This window comes from Myotis davidii, unplaced genomic scaffold (genome assembly GCF_000327345.1).
Source record: "Myotis davidii unplaced genomic scaffold, ASM32734v1 scaffold223, whole genome shotgun sequence".
In the NCBI taxonomy this organism is placed as follows: Eukaryota; Metazoa; Chordata; class Mammalia; order Chiroptera; family Vespertilionidae; genus Myotis; species Myotis davidii.
Genome location: NW_006294609.1, coordinates 2,461,761 through 2,477,792, shown reverse-complemented (window position 1 = coordinate 2,477,792; position 16,032 = coordinate 2,461,761). Strand labels below are relative to the sequence as shown.

General features: G+C 36.7%; 1 protein-coding gene across 1 annotated transcript in view; it reads left to right on the top strand.

Annotated features, from left to right (window-relative positions):
* The window catches only part of KNTC1 (kinetochore associated 1), an 87,612-nt gene that overhangs the window by 10,043 nt on the left and 61,537 nt on the right, over positions 1-16,032 (top strand). Inside the window, exons 4-24 of the mRNA XM_006768977.2 lie at positions 366-481; positions 838-916; positions 1,734-1,811; positions 3,187-3,221; positions 3,462-3,572; positions 4,698-4,791; positions 5,136-5,188; positions 5,623-5,738; positions 6,394-6,445; positions 7,191-7,289; positions 8,242-8,285; positions 8,393-8,458; positions 8,557-8,632; positions 8,751-8,876; positions 8,966-9,055; positions 9,433-9,486; positions 11,801-11,862; positions 13,309-13,420; positions 14,446-14,589; positions 14,782-14,838; positions 14,929-15,030. Coding sequence (XP_006769040.1) covers positions 366-481; positions 838-916; positions 1,734-1,811; positions 3,187-3,221; positions 3,462-3,572; positions 4,698-4,791; positions 5,136-5,188; positions 5,623-5,738; positions 6,394-6,445; positions 7,191-7,289; positions 8,242-8,285; positions 8,393-8,458; positions 8,557-8,632; positions 8,751-8,876; positions 8,966-9,055; positions 9,433-9,486; positions 11,801-11,862; positions 13,309-13,420; positions 14,446-14,589; positions 14,782-14,838; positions 14,929-15,030 — 1,766 coding nt within the window. The remainder of the gene's footprint in view (positions 1-365; positions 482-837; positions 917-1,733; positions 1,812-3,186; positions 3,222-3,461; positions 3,573-4,697; positions 4,792-5,135; positions 5,189-5,622; positions 5,739-6,393; positions 6,446-7,190; positions 7,290-8,241; positions 8,286-8,392; positions 8,459-8,556; positions 8,633-8,750; positions 8,877-8,965; positions 9,056-9,432; positions 9,487-11,800; positions 11,863-13,308; positions 13,421-14,445; positions 14,590-14,781; positions 14,839-14,928; positions 15,031-16,032) is intronic.

The following is a 16,032-nucleotide window of genomic DNA, read 5'->3' as shown; positions in this document are numbered from 1 at the left end:
TTTCCCTGTTCTACTTTTTCTTTTTTTCCAGAGAATTTATCACCATCTTACATGCCACATAATTTTAGTATGCTCATTGTTTATCATCTTTATTATTGCCTTAAAATTTGAGCTCCATGAAGATGATACTCACATTCTCAACTGTGCAGAAGGCCTAGAACAATGCTTAGCACAGAAGCAGTTCAGTAAATATTTGTTGACTGATGAAGAGTCAGTAGCATTCTTTTCTACTTTGATTACAAATTTTTAAAAAAATATTTAAACAAAGCTTGAACAGTTGACTTGTAATGACAGAATGAATAATTTTTTGTTTTGAAACTAAACATTTTCAAAGGTAGCTAGTAACTTCAATTTCAAATTTTCAGATACGAAAGTGGATGTAGTTGGCTTATGTCAAGAAGGACAGTTCCTATTGGTTGGGGAGAGGAGTGGCAACTTACATTTTATCCATGTGACATCCAAGCAGACTTTGCTCACCAACGTAAGACCCTATTTTGTTTTTCATTTCTTTTATCTAAATTCTAAATGATCTCTTAGACAACTAAAAACTTGAGCAAAGCACAACTTAATTTGTGTTTTAAATTAAAAGAATAATGTTGCTCTATATTAAATTTAAGAATCATGCCTTAGAAACATATATGAAGTAAATGCCAAGTTGTAAAATTAAGCTTTGCAAATATTCTTAGTATGCTTGTTCAAAATGGTTTTTCATTTTAAAACTAAAATGTTTGGCAGCGTTATTGCTAATGATAATCGATAGCTCTGTGATTTTAAAAAATATAATTCTTGATTATATTTTTCTGGGCTTAATCTTATATGAAATTAATTTGCAAATAGGCTTTTGTTCAGAAAGCTAATGATGAAGATCAGTGTACCTACCGAACTCTTGTTATTGAGAAAGATGGTTCAAGTGAAGGTAAGTTTTTTGAAATTTTTTATGTCTTTTAATACCCAATCAAAAAATCAGATTTATAGTAAATGAATTATGTAAATTCATTATTATGCTACCTACACAGTGTTAAATTTTCTAGTGATGTGATCAATACCATTGTAAGAAACAAATTTTTATTGTAGTTTCTTTCAGAGACTTAAATGTACTTTTCCTAAATATAATATTCTAAACTAATTTTTAGTTTTGACAGTTCAATAGATCAGTAAGGAGACATTATATTCTTTAAAAAAAATTTTTTTGTGGGTTCCAGCATATTTGTCATAGTTCCATTTCAACAAATGTTAACTGAACCTTAATTAATTAATTAATTAATTTTTTAGTATATTTTATTGATTTTTTACAGAGAGAAAGGGAGAGGGATAGAGAATTAGAAACATCCATGAGAGAGAAACATCGATCAGCTGCCTCCTGCACAGCCCCTACTGGGGATGTGCTCGCAACCAAAGTACATGCCCTTGACTGGAATCAGACGAAGCTGGGACCTTTCAGTCCGCAGGCCCACGCTCTATCCACTGAGCCAAAACACAGGGCTAATTTATTTTTATATATCTGAGGTTTTTTGTTTTTTCTTTCTAGAAAGTGAAGTTTGCTTTATAAAAGCTTCACAGGAGCTAACATTGTTTTTGCAGTTCATTGTAATTAAGTTTTATCTGTATTATTATTATTTGATGATTAGAATTTAAATGAGCAAATTAACATACTTTTAAGCTGGGTTCAGATCCTGGCTTAAACTTTATATTCACGTACTTTTAGAGAAACTGGGTTGGTTTTATTTTAATAGGTACCTATTATATGCTGCTGCTTACAAACAATGGATTTTTTTATATTACAAACATTCAGCTGGTAAAAATTCAGCAAGGTAAGTAATGTATTGTTTTCTTATTATTGATTTGTGGCAATATTTCTTACTAGTCCTCCAGGTGAATTTTTAAATGTTCTCTTTAAGAATATTATTTTAGTTCAATTACATTCTATATGATACTGAATATACCTTTTATGTATTTGTAATATACTTATTCTGCACTGTTAGGGCTGCAACAGAATCTGAAGAAATATAATTTGTTTATAGCCTCCAAGGAGATTACAGCTTAGTTGGAGAGACAAGACATACACTAGTGTATTGATAAATGCTTTTTAAATTGTTTAATTACTTGTAAGCATTTACTGAACTTCCCTCCCTCCGTGTGGCTTCAAGCTGAACGTGGCCTTCACCGTGACAGGCTGCTGTGGGAGCCTTCCAACGCCCCCACTCCGGCTTTGTAGTAGCTGATGGAATCACTTCATCGATAGGAGCAGCTCCTGCCTGGTTGTTGGCAGCATTTACAGGGCTGCTCACTGGCCAAGGTCCACACTTTACCAGGGTTGACAGTGGGCAGAAGCTCTGGCTTCTCTTTAAGTCGTAATGCCTCATGCCAACTTTCCCAGAGTAACTCGGGCGGTATTTGTTGAAGTTGGTCCTGTGATGATGATGCAAGCCAGCAGCATAAACTCGGCCTCCTGGCTGCTCCTGTTGCTTGCCAACGGGGCCACAGCTGTGGCTCACATGGCCCCAAGGTGTCCAGGTCTTCCTCAGTCTGGATAGCACGTTGATGGCCGAGATGCAAGAGGGAGCAATAAATGCTTTTTGATGGAATGAATGAACTCAGAAACAGAAATGACTAAATAAGTATTAACAATATAGTTAACAAAACTAACTTAACAGTAACTTACTATGTGCTAAGTGAGTAGTGTGGACCATACATCCCATCTGAGCTAAGAGAGATTGAAGAATGTTTGGGGGCATGTATTCAACAAATACATATGTTTAAATCTACTCTGTGCCAAAAATGTGCAACGTCTGGGGAATACAACAAGTTTTAAGGTACATACCTCTCCAGTTCAACGAAAGACGAGTCAAATAAAGTAGCTCTTCCAAAACGTGCAAAGTGATGACTTCAGAGCTTGAATAGGACAGTTGGAGCCTATTTTAATAGAAGACCCTTTCAATAGGAACGGAAAGGAAGGGAACGTGTAGGAACCGTCAGGCAGGCAGGTGGGTGCTCTGAGCACAACGGGTCACAGTTTATATCGTTGGTCAAGGGCAAAAGGGAAAAGTCACCACTGTCGTATTAATTTCTGACCAGTGTTTTTCTCACTAGACTGCATGTAATTTCACTTTGACCCAAAAGGGGCGACTTGTATGTGCTGTATAGGTTAATACTACAAGTTTAGCCTGCCTTCTCTTTTTCATACAGCGATTGAAAATGCAGACTTCAATAAAGCAAAAAAGGTAAGAAAATAAAATTGCCTTATCTTCTTAAAACTTAGACTTCATGAAAATTGAGGAGTGTTTCTGGATTTAATTGTCTACTGGTTGAACTTTTGGGAATTAGCATGATATAACATATTAATAACATTTCCGTTTTTATAAAAATATAATTCATTGGTTTAAAAAGATTTTTATCAATCTTTTCAAGGCATTTGGACTGTGGAGTCTATGTATAACATTCTTATTTTTTAAATTTTGCAGTTACAAGGACAAATCAAGTCCAGTTTCATTTCTACTGAAAAGTATCATACTCTTGATTGTCTGAGTCTTGTGGCTGGAGATTTAGCAAGCAAAATCCCTATGATCATTGGGGTAATAATTCTTTTTATAAAATGTTTGTTTGTTGTTTCCGAAATGTTTTTTCATTAAAACATTGTTTTGGTTAAATTACAAATTGATTTGTGATGTGTACCGGTAACAGAAATAGGAATTATAAAATTAAGTTCACAAAATTAATAAGTAAACCTGAGTTTCTATATTGAAAAAATACTGCATCTTTATTTTCATAAATCTCTACTGAAATTTATGATTTCTTTTAATTATGAATATAGACAAAAACAACAAATAAAACCTCTACTATTATATTTAAGGAGTAGGCAAAGATTCAGAGTAATTACAGCATTCAACAACATTTTTTAAAAATATATTTAATTGATTTTTCACAGAGAGGAAGGGAGAGGGATAGAGAGTTAGAAACATCGATGAGAGAGGAACATCGATCAGCTGCCTCCTGCACACCTCCCACTGGGGATGCGCCCGCAACCAAGGTACATGTCCTTGGTCGGAATCAAACCTGGAACCTTTCAGTCTGCAGGCCGACGCTCTATCCACTGAGCCAAACTGTTTAGGGCATTTTTTTTTTTTTTTTTTTTGTTTAGGGCACTTTTAACAACATTTTTACTTGCCAAATTTACATGCGAGGTTAAAGTTTACCCCATGGCCAGCTAGTGTGGTTCAGTGGTTGAGCGTCCACGTATGAACTAGGTCCTATTTCTGGAGTTCACAGTTCGATTCCTGGTCAGGGGACGAGTTGCAGACTCCATCCCCAGTGGGGGGCGTGCAGGAGGCAGCTGATCAATGATTCTCTCTCATCATTGATGTTTCTATCTCTCCCCCTCTCTTCCGCTCTGAAATCAATAAAAATATGTTAAAAACATAAAATAAAGTTTAGCTCATGGCTTTAGAGTGAGTTGCCTGAATATACATACTCCTTATTAAATATTTGTGCGAACACAACAGATACCAACAGCTCACTGTCCTTTTCATTCTGTCCTGTTGAAAACAAAGAGGAACTACAAGATGAAAGCGAGTTGGGTTTGAATATATAAGTATATATTTTGAAATTAGTAATGTGTACGACTTAGGTGTTTCCACTTTGAGAAGGATGCAGCTCTAAGAATGAAATTTGCCACTGACATACTGTTGTCACTTCTGTAGGGAACTGGTAATTGTGCAATCTCCAAATGGGAGCCAGATCCGCTCAAGAAAGAAATGACAGTTAAGAATGTTATTGATGCAGAGATTATTAAAGGTAAAATAAGTTAATTAAACTACTTTTGGTAATTATTAGTGAGTTCTAATGTTCATGTCAATATTCTGAGTCTGGCTTTTGGGTCCTTGACTAAACCTCTCTTTGAAACGAGGCAGATTAAATTGATAATTTTCCACATAAATGACTTTTTCTTGATATGTTTTGCCTTTGTTACTCTTTTTTTTGGGGGGGGGGGTTTACATTTTAGTGATCATCTAAAAAATATAGAAACAGGAATAAATGAGAATGGGAACTTTTTGTCCATAAATATTACTTTACTATTTAAACATAGCTATATGTAATGCAGAATATAATCCTTGTACACCTTGCTTTCTCTTTTGTAGGTGCAAAGAAGTTCCAGCTGATAGATAATCTGCTCTTTGTTCTTGATGCTGATGTATGTTTTCGACATTTCTCCTTTCATGTTTCCCCTTCGTATTGTGTTTAACGCCAAAAATGTTGTCAGACTTACAAAGACACTGACCTTAGCCAGTGTGGATGAAATACTGTCTTGTGTATTATGATATATATATATATCCTGAAATGGAAATCTTTAGTCATTAAGAAGACGTGTCGCCGAAACCGGTTTGGCTCAGTGGATGGAGCGTCGTCCTGCGGACTGAAGGGTCCCGGGTTCGATTCCGGTCAAGGGCATGTACCTGGGTTGCGGGCACATCCCCAGTGGGGGATGTGCAGGAGGCGACTGATTGATGGTTCTCTTTCATTGATGTTTCTGACTCTCTGTCTCTCTCCCTTCCTCTCTGTGAAAAATCAATAAAATATATTAAAAAAAAAAAAAGAAGACGTGTCGATGAAATGTCTCTCTTGCAGAATGTGCTGAGCTTATGGGATATTTACACTCTAATTCCCATATGGAACTGGCCCTCTCTTCACGTAGAAGAGTTCCTTCTTACCACCGAAGCAGATTCGCCTTCTTCAGTCACGCGGTACGTTGTGATGCTGGTAGGGCTTGCCCTTCTGTTAGGACCAGGTTTCTTGCCCAGTTCTGATCTCATCATTCACTATATATCGCATCCTAAGTAGCACTGTGAACAGACCGACAGGGTAAAGACCATGTCATTGTTGGCCAAGCTCATTGAGAACAGGCAATACGAACCTTCCAGTGATTGTGTTAGAGTGTCTGTCCAAAATAAATAAGCCAATGGGCAAGCAGAGGAAGTTTGCATCTTGCTTGAGTTATGCATCCAGATAAGAAATGACTCATAGCCAAACTGGTTTGGCTCAGTGGATAGAGCGTCTGCCTGCGGACTGAAAGGTCCCAGGTTCAATTCCAGTCAAGGGCATGTACCTTGGTTGCGGGCACATCCCCAGTGGGAGGTGTGCAGGAGGCAGCTGGTCGATGTTTCTCTCTCATCGATGTTTCTGGCTCTCTATCTCTCTCGCTTCCTCTCTGTAAAAAATCAATAAAATATATTTTTAAAAAAATGACTCATAAAAAAAAGTGTCAGTCTTCTGTACCATAATGTGTAGAAATCAAGTTCACTGTCATCTGTGTATGAATTTTAAATTTTATGCAGAATGTCACTTTGACTTAGCTTACAAACCTTATGTGATTCACTTAACCCTTCTTTTCTCTTTTAGGCAAGGGATTACAAATCTCAAATTAGTAGCTCTGACATCTACTAATAAGAAGGTACTAGAAAATTTGTTTCACGTTGTGTTTTCATATTATATGTTAGAAATAGCATTAATATAAACGTAGTTGTTAGGTGATGTTCACGACATATTAGCACTTAGTTCATGCAGACCCTTCACAAATCAGAAATAACCCTGCAAGAGTTCTTTTTTTCCTGTTTAAAAAATATGGATATAAATCCCGGTTCTACATTTTAGTTGGGGCATTTTAGGAATAAAATGTCCACAAGAGAATGTTTATTAAAGTGACTCCTGCCCAGCCAGGGTGGCTCAGTGGTTGAGCATCAACCTATGAGCCAGGAGGTCACAGTTCAATTTCTAGTCAGGGCACTTTCCTTGGTTATGGGCTCGATCGCCAGTAGAGGGCGTGCAAGAGGGAGCTGACCCATGATTCTCTCATTGATGTTTCTATCTCTTCCTCTCTGAAATCAATAAAAATATATTTAAAAATAAAGTGACTCTTACATAGTTCTGACACTGAAGGATTACATTCACCTTAAATACAGATTGTAGAATGGACTTGAGCTATGTGGATTTTCATTCTTCAGATTTGGAAGGTGGGATAGAACATAATTTTATATGTAACATTTACGTAATACAGTAACTGACTTACTTATAAAATTAGTTTTTGCATGTTGCTCTGTACCAAGTGTTTTCATTGTGTCCTTATTGTGAAGTGCTGGCTTGTGCTCGGAGGTTGATGTTGACCTACTAAATTAATTGCTCTACTTTCTTTTTCCCAGATGAAAAGTTTCATGGTGTATTCATTACCTATGATGGAAATACTGTACTCTTTGGAAGTATCGGGTGTTTCTTCTCTGGTCCAAACAGGAATTAGCACAGTAAGTTGATGTACATTTTGAACTACTTTATATTTACAAAATTAAGAATAAGCTAAGCCTGAGTGGAATTTAGTGGAATACCTGAGTAGATCACAGGTTTATAACTATATTTATTGTTGTCATATATCCTCAAATACATTTGCCCAAGGTCAGTCTTCATTTTAAAAAAAAGAACAGAAAATTAATCAAATAAAATATCAGTCAATTGCACATTCCATTTTCTTGTGTCTTCACAAGAAATTTAGATGATAACGAGGCAGAGAGATACTGTTTTTATTTAATTTTTAACTGTGATCTTTTTTTAAAAAATATATTTTATTGATTTTTTACAGAGAGGAAGGGAGATAGAGAGTTAGAAACATTGATCAGCTGCCTCCTGCACGCCCCCTACTGGGGATGTGCCTGCAACCAAGGTACATGCCCTTGATCGGAATTGAACCTGGAACCCTTGAGACCACAGGCTGACGCTCTATCCACTGAGCCAAACCGGTCAGGGCTACGGGAATATTCTTTTCCCCAACAGTTTTCCCAGTGATTTTAGAATTCCATTGATAGATAACTTTTGCCTAAACCAGTTGTTACTCTAGTAACTATAAAATGAATTAATTCTGACCCTACCCAGTTTTGTTCCGTGGATAGAGCATAGGCCTGCAGACCGAATGGTCCTGGGATCAATTCTAGTCAAGGGCACGTACCTCAGTTGCAGGATCTTCCCCCGGCCTTGGTCAGAGCTTGTGCAGCAGGCAACCAATCGATGTGTTTCTCTCACATCGATATTTCTTTGTCTTTCCCTCTCTCTTCCACTCTCTAAAAATCAATGGGAAAATATCCTCGGGTGTGAACTAAAAAATAATAATAAAAATTTTTAAAAAATGAGAAAACTCCTGTTACTATTTTAAAAATGAACTAATTCTGTACATTAATTTTAAACATGTTTTTGTTATTGTTGTAGGATACCATATACCTTCTGGAGGGAATTTGCAAAAATGATCCAGAGTAGGTCATGCTTTGTTTCATCAGATAAGTTGTTAACTAACAGCTAAGTTAAATTTTACTTATTAATATGAACGACAAATGCACTTAGAGTGAAAACTCTTTTTCAGGCTCCCTGAAGACTCCGTCTCTGTCTTAGTACTCAGATGTCTTACAGAAGCTTTACCAGAAAACAGGTAACTTCTCGTTTTCCTTTAACCCTTATCCCTTCATGAAAAACTTAAATCCTGCGATTCATAAAAATTTTACCGAAATTTTTCCCCCCGCTTCACAGATTGAGTCGGTTACTTCACAAACACAAATTTGCTGAAGCCGAGAGCTTTGCCATTCAGTTTGGGCTGGATGTTGAGGTAATCACTCGTGGATTTATTTGTTCATTGAAAAACATTTTTTTTCATGTACCAGATGCTAGAAGAGAGACAGCATTTTTGGCTTCAAGGTACTTGATGTGGCGTGTTTATATTACAGCTTGTTTACAAGGTAAAATCAAATGATATATTGGAGAAACTCGCTTTGAGTTCTGTGGACACCAGTGAGCAGACCGAATGGCAGACACTTGTCGATGAGGCTAAGGAGACGCTACGGAAAATCCAGGTGTGTTTTCCTGCCATGTGTTCGCGTGTCCGGATCGACAGATGGGTCATCGTTAGGTCACCTAACTATGTCTGGCATTTATGCAACAGGACGATGACTTTGTGGTGAATTACTGCTTGGAGGCTCAGTGGATAACCTATGAAACGACCCAGGAAATGCTAAATTATGCCAAAACCAGGGTACGTTTTCATAACATTTAAAACGTGTTTGTCTTATGCAAAACAAATAATTTCAAAAATAACGAGTTCTTTTTCTATCATAGGCCTTTTAAAAAGTGTATTTTTGCTGTTGACTGTTCTTCTCAGTGACCTTTGAACACCACTGCTAGTTATATTCCTTAAAATCCAGGTGTAACAGATGGGCAAAATGTTCCGAGCTTCTCTCATAAAACGCATTGCTTTTTAAGATAGGTCATTTCTTTATTGTTCACTATTTATTTCAAAGTTTGATGCAATTTTATTTTTAGAGAGAATTTTTCCTTTAATTCACAAAAATACTCATCTTTCATGAAAAACCTAACAGCAGATATTCTAACTGTGTTTCTTGTTCATCTTAGCTTTTGAAAAAAGAAGACAGAACTGTTCTTGTCTATTCTTATGGCTTAAAAGAGGTAATTACATTATATTTATGGATTAATTTTCGAGTGAATATACTTTACAGTCAGGCACCACTTAATGGTCTGAGAAATGTGTCATTAGGTGATGTGGTCATCGTGCGAAGACCACAGAGGCACTTACACAAACCTAGATGGTACAGGAGCATTTGAGCTCTTGCTTCCTGGCATACGTCATCAGTTTGGCTCAAATAAATTCTTAAAAAATTTAAAAAAAACACACCACAAAACCCTAGGTGAAGTACAGTCTACTATATCGTATAGCCTGGCCTGTTGCTCCTAGACTACACCCTGTGCAGCATGTTACTGTTCTGAATACTGGAGGCCGTCTTAATAGCAACAGTGAGTATTTGCGCCATATCTAAACATAGAAAATGTGCAGTAAAAATACTGTATAAAAGATAAAAACCAGTACCTTTATGGGGCACTTTCCATGGGTGGAACCTGCAGGATTGGAGGTTGTTCTGGATGAATCAGTGAGTGAATGGTGATGAGTGTGAAAGCCTAGGACCTTTCTGTCCACCACTGTGGACTTTAGAAACACTGCACAGTTAGGCTACATTAGAGTATAAAACAACATGAGATGAAATCAAGCACAAGAGAAAATGATGCAGTCAAGAACTGCAGTAAACAGCATGGATGAGGCTGCTGCTGCAGAATGTGGTATACTGCTTTACAGAAAACTTTTTTTTCCTTTTTCTTGAACTTATTGGGGTGACACTGGTTAACAAAATTATACAGGTTTCAGGTGCACAATTCCACATCACATCATCTGTACACTGTATCGTGTATGTGTGCTCAAGTCAGGTTTCCATCACCATTTATGCCCCCTATGCCCGCCTCCAGCTCCCCCCACCCCTCCTTCCCCACACTGTTGTCCATGTCCTTGAGTTTTTTCCTCTTTTTTCCCTCAATGCCTCCACCACCACCCCACTCAGCCTCCCAAGCCCCCCACCCCATGGCTGTCAGCCTGCTCTCTCTCTATGGGTCTATCTCTCTTTGGCTTGTTAGTACATTTTGTTCATTAGATTGCACATATGAGAGAGATCATATAGTACTTGTCTCTCTCTGACTGGCTGATTTCATTTAACATAATGCTCTTCAGGTCTCTCCATGCTGTCACAAAGAGTAAGATTTATTTATTTTTATTTTTTTTATGGCCAACAGTATTCCATTGTGTAAATGTACCACAGGTTTTGAACTACTCATCTACTGATGGGCACTTGGTGCAGCAAACTTTTGTTTTAATGTTTCATTGATTTTTAGAGAGAGGAAGGGAGAGGGATAGAGAGATAGAAACATCAATGAGAGAGAGGAACATCACTGATTGGCTGCCTCTGCACTCCCCCCACTGGAGATTTGAGTCCGCATCCCGGGCATGTGTCCTGACTGGGAATCGAACTGGCAGCCTCTCGGTTCCAGGGTTTATGCTCAACCACTGAGCCACACCAGCCGGGTGCCAGCTGTTTTTAGATAAGTAGAAAGAGTACACTAAACAATAAAAAGTAAGTATAGTCAATACATAACTAGAAACATAGTCATTCATTATCATCAAGTATTATACATAACACATGTACTGTATTTCCATGTGACTATCAGTGCAGTAGATTTCTTTCCACCAGCATCACCACGAATATGTGGGTAATGCGTTGCACTATGATGTCACTAAGCTGTAGGAATTTTTCAATTCCATCATAATCTTACAGGACCACCATCGTATGTGTGGTCTGTCATTGACTGAAACATTATGCAGCTCATGGCAGTATATTTTTCAATTAGAGATAGGCCTGTAGTATTTTTCAAGAGTAACTTTAATAACCAAATAGAGGGTTATTTTGAGGTCAAATGAAATTATTTAGATAAATCAATTTTTGCATAGTGCCTGGCACCTGTTAAGCCTGCAAATAAATGTCAACTGGAATGATGATTGTTATGATACAAAAAGTGTGTGTGTGTGTGTGTGTGTGTGTGTGTACACATGTGCATATATATTTTAACTCTCAAAGTAAATTTTTGGTATAATCTAGCTAGGTTCTACCCTGAGGGCATTTATAAATTAGTGGAACACTAATTGCTTTTGAAGGCACCCACAGTTAATGTGCTAATGGCTTCCTCTCTTTTGCAGTTTTATTGTATTGAATGTGATTGGAAATGTTTCCTTTATTCCAACTCTTTTTTTGTTTTGTGTTGAATAAGGCAGTCACACTTATGGGAATCGACAGGATGAGGCTTGTGTAAGCCTTCTCCAACAGAAGGTCTCATTTTAATATTACTGCACACAGCATGCAGATGATCTGTTATTCCTTTTTAGGTTCTAAGGGCTCATGAAAAATTGACTACTTTTTATGGAGCATTTGGACCAGAAAAATTCAGGTGTGTGCATTCCTCCTTTTTAATGTTTAGATAGTGAATTAGATTTAAATTTGGAATGTCAGAAGAGATACAATATTGCTACGAATGAATTATGTTTCTGAGGATGGAAAATATTTGTCCCTGCTAAGCTTTAGGCAGTTCCTACATCATGTGTGGAAATTGATACATTGGAAAGGCAAATTTGAATGCATATAGCTTTTGCCTTAGCAATTTCACATCTGGAAATAGATTTTATTAGATGTACTAACATGTGCACCAAGAATACTATTATTTACAAGTATAACTACCCTAAAGATCACACAGTGTGTTTATCAAGATAAGTGAAAATGAAGGGAAGATTTATTGTTTCCTTGTGGCTAGTCATTTATTCCAATACTCTCATTAAATGACGTACATTTTCACTGCCAATTGAAATGTTCCCTTAATCACGTGCTAAAAATCTCACATGTATTTAAGTCTATCTCTGGGTTTTAATTGTATTCAATTGATCTCATCTCCCTATTCACTCACCAGTATCAAATAGTTTTAACTTAGGTAGTTTTTATTTTTATTTTCAGGATTTGGAGGGCTATTTTCTCATGGTTGTATTTTTTTTCTTTTGTATGACATTTGAAATCAGAATCAGCTTACGCAGTTTGCAGAAATCTTATTTTTATTTTAATTGGGAATGTGCTTAGCCTAACATCAATTTGGGGAGAAACAGCATCTTTACAATATTGAATCTCCCTAGTTAAGGACAGTATGTGTCTTTCTACTCATTCTCTCCCGTTTTTATGTTCCTGAGTGGTATCAATTCACTCGTCTTTATATAAATTTTGTACTTTTTTTGTTAAAATTTTGTTTTATCTTTTTTCCTCTACTGTTACAAATGGGACTTTTCCCCCTCATATTTTCAGGAGAACATAGAGAAGTATTAAAATTAATTTTTACCCAGCTGCCTTACTGAATTTATTATTCATGGCAATATTTCAATTGCTCTGTTCTTTCCAAGTATATAATTATATATTTGAATAATGATAATTTTGCCTCATTTTTCCCCCTTACCTAAGGTGATTGACTGGTGCTTATAAAATAATAAATAACAGTGGTTAATAGGTATTCTTGTACCTGACATTAGTGGAAATGCTTGTATGAATTTTTTTAAGTACAGATAGTATATAAAGAAAACTCTCATTCCTTTAAAAATTAAAAATGGTGGCTTGTGTATTTAGTCATTATCTCAGGAAGGACCTGCAAGAAGAGACATGACTTCCAGGGACAATACAGGAGGCTCATAGGTCAGAGATCAGAAGGAAACTTACTTTTCACTGTTTAATCTTCGGAACTTTTTAATAACTTTGGGGGCGGGGGAAACTAGTTAAAATGCATAGTGATATCCACTTGTAACTAATAACCTTAATAATATTTTTTAAACTAGTAACTTTTTTCCTCTCTTTGACTTTGCAGTGGTAGTTCTTGGATTGAGTTTCTGAATAATGAAGATGACCTTAAGGATATTTTTTTGCAGTTACGAGAAGGAAACCTTGTTTGTGCACAGTACCTTTGGCTTAGACATCGGGTAATACGTTTTGCTTTTTTTTTCTTTCTTAATGGCTTTATAACCCCTAAGATAGGTGATTGAATCAGTGCTGGGAACTAACAGGGTGGCAAATGCAACTTGGCAATGGGATGTTTTCACATTGATAAAATATGACCTTTCCCAGAGTAAACTATTCTGTGATGATATTAACTCAGAGGAAATATTATAAAGATACTAGAGGCCCAGTACACGAATTCATGCACAGGTGGGGTCCCTCGGCCTGGCCAGCAATCGGGGCCCATTAGGGCCGGCTGGCTGTGGGGAGGGGCTGCGGGAGGTTGGCTGGCCATAGGAGATTAGCTTGGGAGTGCAATGACCACAAGGGGGCAGATCCTGCGTTGAGCATCTGCCCCCTGGTGGTCAGTGCACATCATCGTGACCAGTCAACCAGTCGTAGTGGTCATTTAGGCTTTTATATATATAAATAATAGGAGCTTACTTTATCTCATCAGTCAGAGTCTAATTAACTCCTAAACTTAGCTCAAAAGCAACATTTTATTAAGTGATTAATTGGTGGGCTTTTTAAAAACATTTCTTTATTGTTGAAGGTATTACCAATTTCCACTTTTTCCTCCACTACCCCCTGACCATGGGCTTTCTTATGTAGCACTGGTAGAGAAGGTATTTCTATTGCAGACCAGACTGTGGTAAAGGGAAAATTGTTGGCATATAAAGTTCGGTCCAAAAAGGAGTTTTCTGGGTGTGATGTCATCAGTGGACACATTGCTAGGATCTGTATTGTCACCTCCAATTACATTTTCCTTGGAAGACCACCCATACCAGTTCCTCTGCCACTTAATTTGTTATTAGGAATTTTCTGTCAGGAGATTCATGAAATTTGTGGCTCCCAGCTCAACTCATTTGTCTAGAGTAAACCACCTTTGATGCTTGTCAAAATAGTAAAACAATTCTTGAAATGACTTCCTAAGAGGTCTTTCCTTTTTGGGAGGCTGTCAGTTTCAATTTGGTAGGTAAACCTTAATTTCTCACTCTGTATGGTTTAGGCAAATTTTGAAAGCAGATTTGATGTGAAAATGCTTGAGAACTTGCTCAACTCGATTTCTACACCAGTCTCCTTGCAAAAGCTCTGTCCCTGGCTTAAAAATGACGTGATCCCGTTTGTAAGAAGGATTGTACCGGATGGACAGGTGAGTCGCCTTTAGTATTTCCACTTTTGGTGACTCCGTTTTATTTTTTACATCATATCATTGAACATTAAGTCACATAACACCAGTTAGTTCATTTTACTGTCTCTTTTGAAAGATTATCATGGATGTTTTAAGTTATTTTGGTGATGAAGTAATTGAGCATTCTATTTTTAAATAATATATCTATTTCAGAAAATTCTTGCAAAATGGTTGGAGCAAGCAGCCAGGAACCTTGAATTAACTGATAAGGTAATTTGTGTAATTAGCATTGAAAATGCATTTAAGACTCTCCCAATGGCATAAATCATTATTTTTAATTGTTTGTAAAATTTTTTAAAGGCAAACTGGCCAGAAAATGGACTTCAATTGGCAGAGGTATTTTTTACAGCAGAAAAACCGGATGAGATGGGATTGGTGTCCTCCTGGCATTGGATTTCCTTGGTATGACATGGAAAACAGACTTAGTGATAAAACATTCATTCATGTTAAAGGGTTTGTCTATATGTACTAGAAATATACCCATTTCTGCAATTTTCTGTTTTCTTTTCTTTGGATGGGTACTTTCAAAATCTACAAAAAGGAAAATTTGCTTTCTTTTTCTTCCTGCTTTTTCTGTTATAACTACAACCTACCTTAATGCACTCTTTTTCTCTATTGAACTAACCAAAAGGGAAACAATATATATTTTACTTCTTATTTATTTTAGAGAGAAGAGAGGAAGGGAGAGAGAAGAAAAAAAACATTGATTTGTTGTTCACTTATTAATGCATTCACTGGTTGATTCCTGTATGTACCCTTTTAGGGGAATTGAACCCACAACCTTAGTGTAGCAGGACCAATTAAGCTACCCGGCCAGGGCCAGAAACAATATATAAACATACCCCTAAGTAGTATACTGGGGATTTTCTACGTTAGAAGCATCTCACATTGCTTTGCAAAAAAAACCTCACTAATGCGTTAGGATATGTTTTCAAAGGCTATGTCAATCAGGTTTACTTCTTAACTAGTGAGCTACTCCCAGTTCTGAATGCTTATCTTAGACATTTCAGCAGCCAGTATGGCTTAAGTACCAATGAATTTTTTAAATGAAAATTGAAAAAAATCTGGGAAGCATACATTATATTGGGGGTGGGGGGAGTACATTCTTGTCTTTTAAAAATTTGTTGGTATGCCATAATTTCGTTTATAAACATATACAACATCTCAGCTTAATCTCAACTCTGAAGTATTAAGTACTTAAGTATCAGAGGTATGACCTTACTTGAGATTAAAATGTATGTTATGAAATTGAATTCTTTAAATTTCTGGAGCCCCAAAATAATAAATGTCCTCCTACTTTCTGATATAGCAGGTTCCTGTTAATTATACTTATTGATTATATACTGTTAAAAATAAAATGGGAATTTTTTATATGTTTCAAGCAGTGTATTGATGTATAAATCA